This window comes from Crocodylus porosus, unplaced genomic scaffold (assembly GCF_001723895.1).
Source record: "Crocodylus porosus isolate Cpor-Errol unplaced genomic scaffold, CroPor_comp1, whole genome shotgun sequence".
Taxonomy (NCBI): Eukaryota; Metazoa; Chordata; order Crocodylia; family Crocodylidae; genus Crocodylus; species Crocodylus porosus.
Window position 1 is genome coordinate 59459528 of NW_017728907.1, and position 17647 is coordinate 59477174.

Sequence of the window (17647 nt, forward strand, 5' to 3'; positions counted from 1 at the left end):
CTTAGGGGTCTTGTCTTTCTTGGTGTGAGAATAACTTTGAAATAAGGGATCAAAAAGCTGTTAACAAGAAAGGAAGCTAAAATAGGTGCATGTGGATATCTCAGATTTACTCCTCAACACTTAATCTGCATATTTCACATGTGTTTTCTGTCACATGGTCTACCTGAGAAGTTGCTGAAGACACCGATGGTGATGGAGAAGCAGGTGGGGTAAGTAAGCTGCAGGGTAAGTTCAGGGTAACGTAGTGCTCATGGCTGCAGATAATGCGGAGGAAGTCCAGCCTCAAGGACACCAGGTTACTCGGATTTGGTACGGAATAAAGCTTTGAAGATATCTTGCAGGTATAACACAAGAGTACAGTTATGCAGCAGGAACAACCACATTAAAGCACACTGCTTTTTCTATCAATGAATAACACTAACATCCGCACCACTGCAGTTCTGGCATGAGGGAGTGGTACATTTCCCATACAAGGCAGACATCAGTATTTTATCAGTACAAGGTATCCCAAATTTATACAAGCTCACTGCAATGTGTTAGGTACTGTACACATGATGGTCATCTCCTAATGATTTCAGCAGCGAGTTTCACAAGGACAGTATGTTGTCCAAAGGGGTAGCAGGTCAAGCGCTCAGGTTAACAAATCATACACTAGGCTCCAAAGACCCCTGGAGCCCCACAGATTTTCGTGTATGCGGTTCAAGCCTGTGATGAGGTGCATCAGACCTCCAATCAGCAGATACCAAGGGGCTGATGGACAGAACAACTTCCTCCCCAGCTGCAGCTAAGTCCAACACCTGGTTAACAACAGCTGGATAAAAGGCTGCAACAGTAGACTAGGTGGGGGAGCTGCAGGAGATATGGGGAGATTACCCCAGGCAGCTCTTCAAGCAATAATTTCCTGAGTTGCCAGAAAGGGTGAGGGTATCTGAGCTAGCCCCTGAGCAGAGACTGAGGGCCTGAGCCAGTGCATAGTGTAGAGTGCACTAGATTTACACAGTGCAACTAAGAGGGGAATCAGAGATGGAGGAACACAAGTTGAACAGTGACAGATGAACCTACATTTTCTACAGAGACACAAAGATAGTGGAACACTGTGCTCCTGCCTTATAGCCAGTCCTAAGCAAGGTACAGCAGTGAGCCACACCCTAGTACTCAGCCAGGTCCTAACATTTGTCTGTTTACCTGTTTGTAGTAGGCCTTAACAAGGCTAAAGACAAACCCTCTGTCCATGATGGACAGCAGATCATGGAGGAAAAATGCAAGACTGGTATTGAGCCTTTCAACCATTTCAGTATCCTAAATGGGAGGAAAGAAGAAAGAATGCAAGGAAGAAAGCATTGTTATATTGGATAACACAGTTGTTTCAAATACACATCCCAAATGCTGCACCTATACAGAACAAGCTGTAGGGCAGGTGCCTAAGACTGGACCAGGGTGAGGTTTAATTGCTTGCCATTACCTTCTGAAACCGTGAAACTATATCACTGGCAATAGTGCTGACCAGAGCAGCTATGTCATCCATGAAACGCTCCGGAAAGCGATTCTTCCTTGGAGCATCCAGTTTGTCAGCAAAATACAAATGATGCACCATGCTCTTCACCTATAGGAAACATATATCATTTGTGGAAAACATGACACTACAAACTGTAGGCTTTTTAGGTTTTTAAAACCATGGATTGAAGCTGTAGGCAATTAGCTCACCATAAGCTCAAAGAAGAACCATGCCTGCTGCAGAGCGGCTTCCCGAACACTCCCACTGCAAACGACCCACTGCAAGGCCAGTTCTTCATGAAAAAGCTAAGCAGATGCAAATCCAAAGTTAGCACAAGTCCCCAGATTTGCTTGCCACACAACGTGAAGAATGGAAGCACGTGAAAAATATGGTGAACAGTGAGGCTAAGCAAAATAATAAATGAGAACACAAAAGCAGTAATGATGTCCCTTAAAGAACCTCCCCCAGGATAATAATGTAGGACAATGCTGTGATGTGTGAAGTGAGTACATTTCACATCATCTTGGTCCAAATTTAGATTGTAAATGTGAAAAAATTTTCCTATCCCCCTCGAGAAAAATGTTTGGTGCTCAAATTAGTTTAAAAATCTACCTTTCTGCCTCATCTGATTCTTGCAGGAAAAGGGAGCAAAAAAGTGGACACAGAGTGATTTGTACAAAGGTTTTTATTTCCTTTGAGAAAGGACTTTAGCAAAGCTATACAACAGGGAGGGGGGAAGCCATATGGGCTAAAAACCAGCTTCTTGAATTATCCTCCTCTTCCAAGATCAATACAGGCTAGCAGCAGATGGTGGTAGTGTTTTTATTATTCAAAAGGTCCATATATTTTGTGTCACTGACAGTACCTAACAGATAGATTCTTGCCTCCTTTAAATGTGATAATCCAAAGTGACTCCAAAGAAGTCCATGGAGTCACTTAGGATTTAGTGATCAGGGAACGGTCAGAATCTGGCTTTGCAGATTTTGTGAACACAATTCACTGCATAAGAATAAATTATTTACATCATTAGAGAGCAGTATTTTAATAGTGCTTTAAGCTTTGAATAATCTGGCTCTAAACAAAATGGGCATGGACATATTCCAAGATGCCCAGCAAAAGCTGTTCCCAATGACCTCTGAAAATCAGGCCATAAATAAAAGACAGACTGAATCATATTTTCATAATCACTTGATCTCCCTGCCCCACCGTATCATTTGTCTTCACTGAAATCTACCTTTTTGGTTGGTAATCGTCCTGTTAATGTTTGTAAGAAACTTGACGTCTCTGTGTGCGAAGACATGCGATTACAACTTCGATCCATAGCCTACGGAGTGAGATGAATGAAGGATGACAGCACATTAAAATTTGCTGTGGATGGTTTTTGCAGCTCAAGGACAGTGTGCATTTTCAAAATTCTGTTCAACAGTAGGTGTTATGGGGTTTTACTCCATCACGCTCTCTTTTTTTTACCGTCTCAAATTCTTAAGTCATATGTAGATCTGGTTTCAACAGTAACAATAAAAAAATCTGGATTTTTTTTTTTAAGATGTATAGTTTCTTTAGATAAATGCATTTTTTTATGCACAAAGACATTTAATACTGCAAAGCATGAAACTTTTCCATAGTTAAATTCTGTCAACGTGCACATGTCAGGAACGTAATACTATCAAACATTTTAGTGCCATACCTCTCAATCTACCACAGTCTAGTGGTCCACAAGAACCCTATCAGGGTAGGGAATGGGAAAAATTACATGAAATTATTTTTTTTTTATCACACACAATGGTATCCATGAGCTCAATTTCAGGATTCAACACTTCTGATGGAAATAATTTGCCTCTATGTGATTGAGTTTATATCAAATGTTTGTGAGAGTGAGGTTAATTTGAGTTTAAAGAGACAGGAAGTTGAGAGGTATGTTCAAAGCAACCATGCAGTGTCAAGCAGCAGGCAGCTATAGGTAAATAAGTGAAATCTCTCTCATTTAAGCCACTACAAATTTCATACTTTGCAACAAAGAACAGGTACAGCTTCATCTTATGAGATGATTCATTTACATAATAGGAAGGATGGGTTCCAACTTTTGTATGTATAGCAATTTTGGTTTAATGACATTTCAGCCCAACCTTCACTTTAAAAAGAAAGAACTGCTTGACTATGAATATTAAATGATTTAAGGAAATGGTAAAATGGTTTGCAACATTAAAACCAAAAGCAAACATGGACAACTATGATGCAGCATGGAACTCTGACTAATGTTTGCTTTAGAAATGTGGTCCACCCAAAGGAGGAACTAACATTAAAAAAAGGAAAACAGTTGTAGTATCTTAATGTCACAGACCAGCAGCCACTTACACAAAAGGAGGGGAACACGTTATGAATGTATTTTGTGGTTTCATGCAGTGTGGTAGAAACAAAAAAGTGCTGATTTAAAAAATAAAAACTGCTAGCTTTTCAAAGATTCAAAAAGCAAGCCACCAAAACCAAGGTTTACACTTAAAAAGGGAAAGATGTTCAACAGGGAAATATCAGCCAAAAAACCTCTAACGTAGACACCACCTGTGTTGACTCTGCACTTGGACTGGGGTTGGATCCCCATGGGGCAGCTTTGGGACCACCAGTGTTTACCCAGGAATTGGAGCGATCTAAACCCTGGGCATATAATAGAAAGCAGTTGGGAAAGGAAAGAAACATTACATGTCGCATGCCATACAATAATTGGACGTAGAGAAATGTTATTCATAAAAGAAATCAAAACGTGTTCCCGCAAACACATCACCAATTAGTACTGTTAAAGCAACCCAAAGTCTCAGGCACTTACTGAGAAATTTTAGTTCCAAAGGTTATTTGATTATTTTTCATCACACATACACATCAACATTGCTGAAGGCCCCTGTCCAGGCTACCCTGTTACACTGGAATTCTGCACTCAACAAAACCACATTTCTGCTCTTGTTTATAATAGTTTAAAACTGACTTTACAGGGTCACTCCAAATGCACACCAATGAAACAAAGAAAAATCTGGCTCGTAGATGACAGAAACTAGAAAGGATAGCCTGTTGGGTTTCTGTATTTTTCAACCCAGGTTACTTGCCCTACTGTGTTCAGAAACTCTGCATGCCCTATTGGAAAATATATAAACTCTGAAGAGATAAAGCAGCGTGTTCACAGCAAATTACTCCAGCCAATTGGGAAAAAAACAGTCCTGTATATTAGATGTTAACAAGGACCGGAGAGGAAAATAAAAGGATTTTCCACTTAGACCAAATGTTTTGTTTTTCATTTTTATAGCACAACATTCCTGATTTTCAAATTCTAATATCTCAAAAAACCTGGTCTAATTAATATGATGCTTGTCCCCAAAATTTGCCTCTGCCAGGAGATCATATAGGCTAATTTTCTGTTGGAAAAGAGCTAGGTTTTTACCTTTCACAAGAAAGTTAAAGATAATGTGGGAAACCAAAATTGGGCTTATTCCAGAAACTGTTTTACAGTGTAAACTGTTAGGCTCGATCTAAAGATGGCTAAATTCAGTTTCTTGTCTTAAAAGGACTTTGGATCACCTTGCTATATAATGCATCAAAATAGTTATCCTGATACATAAACCTGATAACAAACAAATTCACAAATGAGTTGCAATGCCCACCTAAATGAGAGAACTTTAGAATATCTATGCAAACTTTGGGCCTGAAGCAGAAGCTCCCAGGAAAGGGGCATACCACTAAGAAAAACAATTTGTCTCATGTGTTTAAAACTTACATTCAATTTGAGACAACTTTAAAACCCACTCCTCACTGTTATGGCATAAATGACACATTAACCAATCTAGTACGAAGCAGCACAATAGTGTAAAATTTTGTTCAACAGACCCATTGGCAATGTATATTAACAATACGTACTTCAAAATCGTATTTTATTCTTAGTTTTTTTTCAAGAGAGAGGAATCAGCCTTGTGAAGGCTTCTTTACATGTATAATTTTGCATTCTGTGCACAGAAGTGAACGGCACCATTTGTAGCTAAAGTTAAACTCATGCTTAAATCTTTGCAGAATCAGAACCCAAGATCTCACTCCTGCATATCCTTTATGATCACATGTAATTTTGATTACATGCCTAATCTTAATTACTTCAATGGGAGAATCCACTAAAATGAAGCTGCATGTGTAATTAAAATGTATAAAGCAGGAGCCAGTTTTTGATAATGCAGAAATTTCCTCATTACAAACACAAATCCTATTAAATTCCTAGCAATTATGAGGTTTATTCTTGCAACTAGATTGCAAATTTGGGTTACGCAGGTCCACATGCAGAATAAGGGCCTAATAAAATGACAGCAGTCATAAGTGCCTGGTATCTTCTGTTTGTTTCCAGGAAGCTTAAAATAGCTTTAAGACCACGTCAAGGCAATCACTAAATTTTACATAACATCAGTGTGGTCTCTGCCCTCAGATACTGAAAGAAAACTAAGTGAGAGACCCCAGATAAATGACAGATCCCAAATTAGCTATATTTCACAAATTCAAAGTGGTCCTATAATGGAGGTAACTACAGTACTTCAGAATTCAAGAGTTTATCTAAATCAAATCTACCAAAATATCTGCATTACAACAGAATGTAGTTTGTACAATTGTATCAAATAATCCGATAGACAATTTTTCAATATAGAATGCATCCGACAATAGGCCCTATTCTAAAATGAAGACTGTTTAGTAGGTTTTGCTTAAATCATTATTTGGGAATATGCAATTGGATTTTTCTGCACATTTGTGGCGATTTTAGCATCCTATACAGGTACTCAGATTTTTCTACTGGCTTTGATGAGTAGAAATGATTACATGTAACTTAGGTATTGAATATTCATACTGAGCTTTTGTATTCGTTAACCAAGCTGTCATCAGGAATCACCTCCAGTAACAGCAGATACACAGCAGCTACTTAAAGTGCAGAACACATCTCTGGAAGAAAAATCTCTTTCTGTTTTCTATTGCCACATTATTCACGATCCAGCATGTATAAAGCCTATAATATCCTGGGTAAATTCCATATGCATATTACTCCCCTGGGCATTTCACAAAAGGTCAAGGTTGTTTAATTAGTGAGACATTCATGTATTCCACTCCGTGATTTCATTTAAAAATAATGATTCACCTACCAAAACTTCTCCTTTCTCCCTGTTTGGGAAGAAAATGACACTCCTGTTCTTTTAAAACTAGTGATATCTCTTTCTCAGATCAAGTCTCCCCTAATGTCAAGGTGCCCCAGGTGGGTGACTGTACCAACAAACTGCTTCACTAATTTTCTTGAAGGACTGGGTAGAAAAACATTCTTTGAAGTGGTTCAGAAAGTAAATCTGTGCCAGAGAAACAATGGGTTGGAGGAAAGGGCAGGTCTCCAGCTGGGTTAATTCTCACTGCACTTACAGTTTATACCAGCTGAGGATCTATACCTAAGAAAACACAGGAAGTTAGCGTGCAGTAAACAAGCAGGGGGTTCTGCACTGCTTTCGAATGGGGACACTCTTAGTGAGTATTAAGTACAAGAAGGTTTAATCCACTTCAGGCAAAGGCTCTCTTACTGTGCCCTAAGGGTGTTCACAATGGCAGCTAAGAAGCATATGTAGCATGCTAAAAGTTACACCTTCACCTACTGCTCACTAAGCCCAGAAGGGATCCTGTCCCCATCCCCATCATCCAGTTTATGCTGGGGACCCTTAGAAGATGGAGTAGGATATGGTTGGTCTTTTTTTTTTCCTTCTCATCATCTTTAGCAAGGCAAATAGAGTGGCAAGTGTTCTGGGAGCAAAGTACCAGCCACCTTACCAACATAAGACAAGACCATGAGGAGCTAGCCATAAGAACTTTTAAAAGAAATAGTGTTCAAGTTTCCTTTAAATTTACGTTTAAAGAGAAATATGGGAGATTCTCTATGACCCTAAGCAGTGCACCCATACCTTACTTCCAATGATTGACCTAACTTCATCATCCGGTGAGGTTGGTGTCCCAGATATATCTGGGTTGCTGTTACTCAGACTCCTTGAGCGATTCAAATTAAGGCTTGCTGGTCGGACAGCTGATCGAGCCATGGTAGCATAATGCATTGATCCTCCCAAACCACCAGGACCTACAATATCATAAAGAGTGTACTGTTATATTACACATTGTATGACAACTGTATTACATATTGATCATGGAAAGTCTGCTGCTGCATACCATCTGTGTCCTGACAAATTTAGTCAGAAGGGAAACCTTTCTGATGGCAAAGGTTGCTGTAATTACTCCTCTGCCATCACCATGATTAGCTGTCCAGTATAGGGTATGTGACTTGGAAAAACAGAGTATAATCAGAATGCTGCTTTGTCCACTGATCCCTCACAACTAGTATGGTTACTGGGACCCAAAGAAACTCAGCCTAGTGGCTGCTCTATCTTGTGTCTGGAACCATGTTGCCAGCCCCAAGTCACAAATGCAGTCTATGTTCACAAATGCAGTCTATGTCACATGGACTCCACTCCAAACTGGTGTGTCAAGCACAGGCTGTCCAGTCAAGAGAATCTGTGCATACCTGTATTTTTCCACAAGAAGAAAGAATTTCACTCTTCAGAATAAGTTTTTTCTGCTTCGGATAAAAATAATTCCTCGCAATTGCCACAACACTAGTAAGCTAACCATCCCAAAGCCCTTCACAAATATCAACTAATTCAGGTTTTGAAAAAAGTAAGTACTGTTCAATTCATCTCACAGAGGGCTACTTTGCAGAAATCAAGGTGTAAGTTATTGTCAGGACTTGGGTGGAACCCACCAGGACTCTCTGCTAACATCTGACCTAACGTAGGAATCATATTCTTCCTGGGATTTGGCTAAAATACAGAGAAGAACTTACACAACATATAATTCAGTAAAACATATTTTAAAAGCAGAAAGTAAAAGTACCTGGAGAAGGAGAATTGGGGTAGGTGTTCGGCAGACGAAAAACATAATAAATATAAGAAGCGAGAAGACTGTTTCTGCCATGCTGGTCCTGGTTTCCATCTAGGTTTTTGTGGAGTCTGTTTATGATCGATGCCATCGCTTCAAAAGATGCTTGTCCCAGGTTGACTGAAAAGGATAAGTAGGGAATTGATTTTTAAGACTCTCAGCACTGCTTATGATCTACCATATTTACTTGATGCCAAGACAAGGTTTTTTACCCCCATTCATCACGAGGAAAACAAAGCTTTGTCTTAGAACTGAGAACCCGCTTGCAGTGCTGGGGCCAGTGCTGCTCTCTGGCTCTGTGCAAGGTCCCTGCTGAACCAGGGAACGGGGAGTGAATCCACACAGAGCCAGGGAGCAGGACAGAACCCAGCACCACTTCCCATACTGCTCTCTGGCTGTGCGCCGGGTCCTGCACTGCTCCCTGCCGAGTCAGGGAAACAGTGGGGGAATGAGCACAGAGCCAAGAAGCAGCACAGGACCCAGGTTGCAGCCAGAGAGTGGCGAGGGACCCAGCATGGAGTCACCTAGGAGTGCAACATGTGGCAGTGATGGAGGGGGAAAGGAAGGGGAAGGAGATGGGGGAGAGGCAAGTGGCTAGTGGTAGGCAAGAAGGGGGGAATGTGTGGTGGGGGAGCAAACACCAGGGAGCAAATGTGAGGGTGGGCGGGCAGTCCATGGGCAGGAGGAAGTGGCATGGGGGCAAAGTGGAGGGGGGTAAGGGGCTGGGATCAGGCTGCCTGCCTCCCCTGCCTCTTGCCTCCCTGCTGTGTTCCCCCCCTGCCAGTGCTTTCCCTGCTGCAGCAGTGGAGAGGACAAATTTAAGATGACCCTCCAATAATTTTAGACATGGACAATTAGGAGATAAATAGCAAAGCTGGTCATAAAATAGCAAGAGATGCTCATTTCAAAAATTTTAGTTGAAATTTTGAAGACTTGAGACCAGTTCCAACAAAGATTAAGAAGAAGTGTGACCTATAGAAATGAATCTCCATTTTGTTTAATATCAAATGTGAAGACTCGAGGGCTGGAGTCACTAGTTTTGTCATTAATTCCAACAGGTTCAGTATCAAGCCTCTGGCTAATGGTAGAAAAAACATCTCAGGAAGTTCACAACATGTTCTCCATTAACTATTCTGAATCAGTCCAGTAACAACTGAAATGTTAGTGTAGCAACAAGAACCACCCAGTGGTATATCTGAAGAAGTTATGTTTAAAAATGAGTAGTTGGAAAACCTACGGGGGACACAGGGAAACAATCTAATCAGATAAGGGTTGGCCTAGATTTGCAACTCAAATGTGTATTTGTCCTTAGTTACTTAAAAGACAGCCACTAGTTTCATGGACTTGCACAATGAACAAACCAAAACAAACCAAACCATTTGAGAGCTTTCAAAAACAGGACCTTCCACATCTTGTTCAAAACAAGGCAACCACTGTGTTGCCCAAACAAATCACTTTTGTAAAAGAAAATAAGCAAGCTAGGGGATTGACCCATCTCCCATTCACTTCACTACTTTGAAAATGTCAACCAACGTTTTAAAATACTAAGGACTTAACTACACTTTTCACCTCTTTACTCAGATAAAAGTGATGCAAAACTGGTTTGGTGTAACTTAGAGTTGATTCCAAGGTTTAAAATGTTCTCTGGTCTGCTACATTTTCAAATATAAGGGCCAAAATCTGCTTTAAGTAAGGTCAATATAAATTCAGTGCGACTTCACTGACTCTTAAGAGCAGAACAGAGATCAAAGTCCATACTTTATTAGCTGATATTTATACTTTGAACTCCCTGGTCCTTTTAGACAAGCTGAGTCTCTGAGCTGCCATAGAATACATGTCACTGCAAACTCAGTGTGGAGGTCACGCTAGTTAATTTTCAAATTTATTCTACTGGAACAACTCTAGTAACTTTAATAAGCTCATTTAAATTATTTTAATTCTCTTCCTGGCCATGCAAGATGCCACTGTACAATATGGGTAAGATTTCAAAAGTGCCTAAATAACTTAAGAACACAAGTTGCCTTGACATTCACAAGTAGCCAACAGAGTATTATCCATCCCTGTTGTGCATGCTTGAGAAGAAAAAGCATCTGTGCTTATCAAAAGCACACCATATCAGACCAAGCTTGCTTGCTTATCCTACCAAGCAAACAATTCTCTGAGGTGTGTTCAGAAAGTAGAGCAGTAACACCTTCACCTGTGTTTGAACTGCAGGACTTGAAATACTGAGAAATTCCACCCACTGTTCAATTACATTATTTAAGCACAGCACAGCCCATAACACCGAGAGAAAGGAGGAATTACTCATGCTGACAGAATCAAATCCACTACAATCTCACGAATGTACAATGTCTAAATCTACCCTTATCTAAGCGAAGATATTCCAAAGTGATTAGCAAAACCACATCTTAATGTGACACTGTGAAACCTTAATGGGCCTCGATTTCCAAAAGTGACTACTCTCTCAAAGCTGGGCCCCTGTAAAGTACCTCCAACTGGGCATCGATGTCAATTCAAAAAATCTTTCCATTAGATATTTCTAGTGTGTAGATCACTACAGATCTAGATGCCAGCATGCTTTATTTTGAGGACACATAGTATATCTGCAGTTCTAAAACACAAGCCTAAATACGGCTGTTTATTTCTTCATTACGTACAAAATTGTAAGTGTCAAACCAGCAGCTACATAATTCTATAAAATTTAAAATCAAATAAAATACCTATTTGGCCTGCAATGACAGGGGGTCTTACTACCAGAAGAATCAATTTATCCAACAGGAGATGAAGAAAGCGTACTACTGGCTCCAGCTGAGATGAATTTAAAGCTGAAATGCTGCTTTTTAATTCATTTTCCAAGTTGTTTTCCATAATCCTCATGTCTCCAATTCGCACAGGGAACATATGCTCATCTAGAGCATGGACAAGGGCAAAGAACTTGTCAAGGTAAGGGTCCTATGCACAAACAAAAAGAGATTTTTAGCTGTTTAACTTTTAAGGTCTCATGGGAGCCACTGGAAGTTACCTGTTTATTGAGAAAATATCAATCAAGCCAAACCAACTGAAATCATTCTCCCAACCACATATAAATGTAATAAATAATATACGTATTTTAAAAGAAATGTTGCATTCAAAATGTACACATGCATTATAAAACAACACGCAAATACTCATTAGTGAAAATAACTACAGGCTGACTTGGCAAACTGAACAGAAATAAGAGGAGGATAAACTTAGAAAAGTAAAAAGTTAAACAGAGGAGCCAGAGTGAAAACGGAAGACAAACATAGAAAAAGAACAAATGTGAGAGCTCTGCTTCACTCAAGGTATCTAAATGTAATATCTGAACAACTGAAAGTATTGCTGGCCATTCTGTTCTCAGGGCTACTTGCAAAACTCTCACCAACTTCAGTCCAAACTCCACTGGTGCATTGAAGGAAGAGTTCAGAGAAATGGTTCTGTGTTCAGTCATCTCAATACTTCATATTCTTTATTATTTCTAGCATTCACTGAAGTTGACACGTTTACTACTTTTTTTTTTGTTGTTTTTACATGTACTGCAGCTTATATAAAAATTCAGTTTCAATGGTGCTGCCACTTTTAAACATAAAGCTTTATGTGCTACTGTAACCTATATTAACACTTACTTGTGTATGGATAGATGATACAGCAACAACTTCCACATTAAAAACTCCTTTATGATTATCTACCCACTTCATTCCAGGAAGGGGCACCTATAAGAAGTTCATGAAAATATTAAATAATCAAGTTACAGCTGAGGTAGTGCAAACCACAGCCCTCCAGAAAACTTAAGCATTTCAAAATCATCTGTGGCTTTTGACTCATCTGTTCTGCAGAAACATTTAAACATGAGGAATAACTAACCTCTGGAGAAAGCACAGAGTAAGCCTGCGGTGGTTTCTCCAAGGAAACAGGTAGACAGAACTGACCAGTCTTCAAGCGTCCATTCTGAAGCATCGGGATCCACTTAAGAGGAGGATAAATACATCATGTCTTAGACCTCACTTAAGCCTCATAGGTTTTCATATCACACGCAAGCACTTTATGGATGAAAACATAGCTACTGCAATGTGTGATAAACTGGAATAACACATATTTACAAATTGCAGTGTTATTCAAATCACATCATGCAATGACAAATTATGTCATGTGTAAGTGCTAATAATGATGCTTAATGGCATGTAAACCAAGGTCCTACAAACACAGCTTGCTTTGGAATACAATCTGATTTTGTTTAAAGAGCAAGCAAAGGAGATTCTTACTGTATATCCAACTGGAGTCTCAAGGGGAGTGTTCTGTTTCTGCTGGCAGCTGACATGATAGAAAGTAAAGAGGAGGTGATGATGGTCAGTTAAAGTGGCTGGAAGCTTAACCTTAATTTCTTCATGGAAATCAGGCGATCTGTTTAAAGACAAAATCGTCAATTTAATTACGGAACAAATTTTGTGATGTGTATCACTACTGGCATTCAGGTAACCAAATTCAATCATGTCGTGTCTTATTTTTTGACTTACACTTTTTCCAAAATCCTGTTTGTATTGTACGTGTGAGACCAAATCTTTTTCAGAAAGCATATGAAAGGAAGGAAAGAAATGGAATATCTTAAAGGATTAAACATTTCACTTTCTGAACACTAATGCTTGTAAAGGAGTACTATTTCAGAAAGCATTTGTATTGCTCTGTCAAAAGCTTTTCTGCTCCTGTGTATGTTGTACTTTAAACATGGAGGTCATCATGTTAACAGTCAAAAAATATTGCTTTGCTAGTCTACTGTAAAACCTAACTAGCTTCAGATTTGTAATTGATGCACCATGCTGTGTCTTGTCTGAGAGCTAGTCATAATCTGCAGTTCCTGTTTCCAAGTTCAAGAAGAGTTTAACAGGCCAGTTAAGGCAACAATTCACAAAGCACTTAAACATGTGTTTACCTTGAAGCATGCCAGCCCTGTGCCCCTCACATACTTAAAGTTCAGTTTGGGCTAAGAAGTTGTCTTGGCTGAAGCCTAATGTTTCATGCCATTTGAAAGTTAAGATTCCAAGGTTTCAGATGCTGCCTGGGATTTTCCAAAAAACTTTGCCTTTACTGAAGCACTAATTCCAATTCTTACATGAGAGCTTCCCCTAGCCACGACAGTACTTTAGGATCTCCTCTACCTGGGTACGCTACAGCTCTGGTGTTTCTTCACTTGGGCTGGTAATCTGATCATAATGTCATTCCGATGCAGGCTAGACTACACAAATGGTTACAGTCTTCCAGTGCCTTACCATTTTCCCATGCTCCCAGGAATACAGACAAATTCTCCCACAAGAATTCACTGGGCAAGAATCCTAGAGCAGCTCAGTTTCTGGCAACACAGAACAGAAAGTCGTAGCTGCACGCAGAGCGCAGTGTCAGTGAAGACACAGCAACTTGAGTCTGGCTTTGTCAGATGGCTGCTCACCACTGCGGTGGACTAACCCCAGTGCTCATACCCGAGAGCTGGTCTCAGAAAAATACAAATGTCTTTGCTTTTTAAAAGACAACTGGTGCACATCCCTTATGACTTATTTGGTTAAAAGCAGATGACTGAACAGTATTATCAGCCATTCCTCATGTAAGGGTAAATCAGGTGAATTTTCTTCCTACTTTCAGGAGGGGTGGGGAAAACAGTACCTGCCTCTTCCGTATAGATCTGACTGAAATCCTAGCCCCACCAAAGTCAATGGGAGTTTTGTTATTGACTACAGCCTCACTGTTAATGGAGCCAGGAATCCGGGGGGGATGCAGTGGGGCAGATGCATCCCCCTTTAAGACCCAGTTAGGAATAACAGCAGACATTTTTTTAAATCCCCAAATCCTGTCTGTTCTCCACCCCCCAAAACCTCAGCCCTCCCTCTCCCACGTCTCCATCCTTAGCTGCATGGGCTCACTCTGCTGCTGTCCCCGCTGACCCCGATATCCCAAGCTAAGTGGGGTGGGGGGTTCTAGAGCCACTCCTGCCTGGTTCAGCGAGAACAGTGGCATGAGCAGCAGGCGCATTTCTCTCATTGCCCATTTCCCTAGTGATCCCTGGCAGCCCAGGAGCACAGAACTGGAAACCCACCCATTGTCGAGCCTGCTGCAGCAGCTCTGGAGGGAGCCCCTCACCACTGTGCAATGAATTTGGAGAGCTGTGGTTTGAGACATCCGTGGGGGAAGAGCTCCAGAGCTGCTCAGCAGGGAACACCCAGGGCTGGGCAGAGAGGATTATCCCAACTGTCGCTATTGCTGTCCCTGGCTGGAATGGGGTAGAAGCAGCTCTGGAACATCCTCCACCTCCTCATCAGCCTGAGACAGTGGCAACAGCAGGTGGAAGAAGGGCAAATGAAGGGAGGAGACATGCTGCTGAGAACAGAGGCAGAGAAAGGGAGTGCTGAGAGTGGGGAATGGTGGGACAGGGAAATAATTCTTAAATGATTTTGGGATCTCAAAAAATTCCCTGCTGCTGATCCCCTGACCTGGTATGCTTGTCTGGAAGCAGGGAAGGAACTGGGAGTAGAATATAGCCCCCACACTTCCCATCACAAAATCCTAGATCTGTCTATGGGGCCAGCATTTCACTCTTGGTATCTGTACAACTACTAATCAAGTGCTTACGTTAATCTGACTCTAGACTAAACACAGTTTTCACTAAGCTTTATACATCATAATCACTCCCCAACCTGCTTCCACTGAAGTGAACAGTGCCTTCGCCTTAAATGCATTTTAAATACAACTAGTAGCAGCCAGATACAAAATCAGAGCCAGATGTTGCATTACTTACTCAGATGAGAGCTCTTCATTCATGCACGTTGTTCACTTACTGTAATGGAACTATTTACATGAACAAGGAGTGCTAATTGGAATGGGGATGTCTGCGTCAGAGCCTTCAGCTCAGTGCTGCAAGGTATGCAATCCACCTTGAAGAACTGAGCAGGTGCTTCATACGCTGGATCAAGCTAGAGCTCAATGTAGAGTGGGACAGAGCATTTTAGGATATATTCTGCTGTTCACATCACTTTTCTGATACCATCAACTTACAGAGAGACTCCCGAGGTATATCCATGTACTGAAAAGGAGAATCACGCCCTCAGACTGTAAATATGTAACTGAAGGACCAAGGCCTACCTTTATTAGGTGCTATAATTATTTTATATATTATAAACATAAGGCATATTGTTCTTTATTTATCACTGACAATGATTCACCACTGCATTTCTCCACATATGCACCAGTGAAGGGACACCACAGTAAGACAGCAGGTAATTAGAACAACTCATTCTTAAAAGGCTCTTTTTCTATTTTACCTGTTGTGATAGACAACAGCTGTGTATGCCTCCTTGAAAAATTCAGGACAGCTAGATTTACCAAAAATGACCTGCAAGAAACAACCAAAAAGTAGTTTAGGTTTAGTCCTATGTTATGTTGACACATAAGGCAACATTTTTAACTGGTACAAAATCAGTCAATTGAGTTCATCAATTTACGCACAGAGTATTTGCCCTTCTTTTCTGTATGTCTTAATAGATCTTCTTAATTATTATTTAATAAACCCATTTACAAACAAGGCACACACAGGCAACAGCTGATGACTTGGCTGATGAAGCATGGGCTCATTCTATATTAGGCAGTAGGAGTCATGCCATGGAAGGTCCTAAGTTTGCATGAGGAAAAGAGACAAAGATCACAGGCGAGTAGAAAACCACAGAAAATGAAATAATAAACAATAGTATTGGGTTGCAATATGACACTGTTTTTCTCTTGATCTCAAAGCACTTGACCAAGAAGGCTGGTAGCACGACAGTGAGAACATGGTACAGGAATAAAAGGAGCTCACAGCCAGATCTTCAGTTAATATAAATTATTGAACTCTCTTGGCTGAGGATCCGGCCATAAGTCTCAATATAAAAATCAACTTGTCTTTTTTTGGTGCTAAAGCAAAATATTACTAGCCAAGAGAGGCAGCTACAGACTTCTTGAGCCTGGAGCTGGGACATCAGTTCAACACAGCTGTTTGACATACAGCATTTAAATGGGTGCTATGTTATGCAGTGCTCTCACTGTATTTCCTCCAGATATCATTAAATCTAGAAACCTCTCCAGAGGTCTTATTTAATATATCAACATTTCAGTTTCAGTGTACACAGTCAGATTTTACACATGCAGGACCCAGCTGGCAAGAGGAACTGAAAGCAAACTGCATTCCCTTACTGGCATGGCGTTGCTTGGATCTTCTCCATACATGAACTGGACTTTCACAGTGATGTTCCTGGCAGAGCCTTGACGGTTGGCAAAGTTAAGGCTCTGAGGATAGACATACAGAAGATTCCTACAACAGACATAAGCATCAGTAATCAGTTCAGCGTGAAAGGTATAGAGAGCACCCAACATTTCTAGAAAGGAATATTCTGAAGTTCTTGGGATATTTTCATTAGTCAGATTCCCACCTCTTGTGCACACATACACCCAAACATACACGTTCGCATGCAGGCTCAAAATGTTCGATCCCTCACACTGCATGCTTGAGTAGCATGCTCCACTACCATGAGTTCTGATTCCTTATGCTCCACTACAGTGCTTCTGAGTCACTGCCACTGTAAAGTTGCTTGAGAATAATTAATAAGCATAAAAATCCATACAAGTTCAACTGGAAAGATTATGAGAGGGGTATAAGCAAGGTGGTAAGTTGTCCAAAACAGAAGGAAGCTGATCTCCCATGGAGCAGCTGTCTCACTGTGACTTGATACTGTGACTTGTCAAGGTGATCTCAAAGTGCAGTTGTCCTCCCAGCAGTGACCAAGCCAAAATGGTACAAGACAATGAGGAATCAGGTGTCACAACTTTCAACACTTAGCGTGTCTACACTACTTCTGTGCCACGCCCGGGAGGAGCCACTCTGAAGCATTCACTGCCCATTTGCCCTGGCTCTCTGTGTTCCAAGTCATAGAAATGAAGCAAATGTAGCTATGTCCAAGCACTGCTCCAAGGTTGTATGGGTTAGTGCTATATTCAACAGCTCTAAGGATTCATAGAAAATCAGGGTTGGAAAGGACCCCAGCAGATCAGCTAATCTAACTCGCCAGCTCAAAAAAGAAACATCCCCAACTAGATCGTTCCAGCCAGGGCTTTGTTGAGCCTTAAAAACCTCCAAGGATGGAGACT

The 17647-nt window shown here is 40.7% G+C and overlaps 1 protein-coding gene across 8 annotated transcripts in view; it reads right to left on the reverse strand.

The window, feature by feature from the left end:
• Positions 1-17647, reverse strand: part of DOCK7 (dedicator of cytokinesis 7) — a 150914-nt gene that overhangs the window by 43434 nt on the left and 89833 nt on the right. For 5 of the 8 annotated variants that reach the window (XM_019531555.1, XM_019531554.1, XM_019531553.1 and 2 more), the window contains exons 15-28: positions 16697-16814; positions 15793-15863; positions 12751-12889; positions 12353-12454; positions 12115-12201; positions 11191-11422; positions 8426-8590; positions 7447-7616; positions 4055-4147; positions 2730-2819; positions 1705-1800; positions 1463-1603; positions 1186-1299; positions 164-334 (exon numbers count right to left, since the gene is read on the reverse strand). In XM_019531555.1, coding sequence (XP_019387100.1) covers positions 164-334; positions 1186-1299; positions 1463-1603; positions 1705-1800; positions 2730-2819; positions 4055-4147; positions 7447-7616; positions 8426-8590; positions 11191-11422; positions 12115-12201; positions 12353-12454; positions 12751-12889; positions 15793-15863; positions 16697-16814 — 1789 coding nt within the window. The remainder of the gene's footprint in view (positions 1-163; positions 335-1185; positions 1300-1462; positions 1604-1704; positions 1801-2729; positions 2820-4054; positions 4148-7446; positions 7617-8425; positions 8591-11190; positions 11423-12114; positions 12202-12352; positions 12455-12750; positions 12890-15792; positions 15864-16696; positions 16815-17647) is intronic. The other 3 variants (XM_019531557.1, XM_019531556.1, XM_019531558.1) reach the window with 1 other exon arrangement.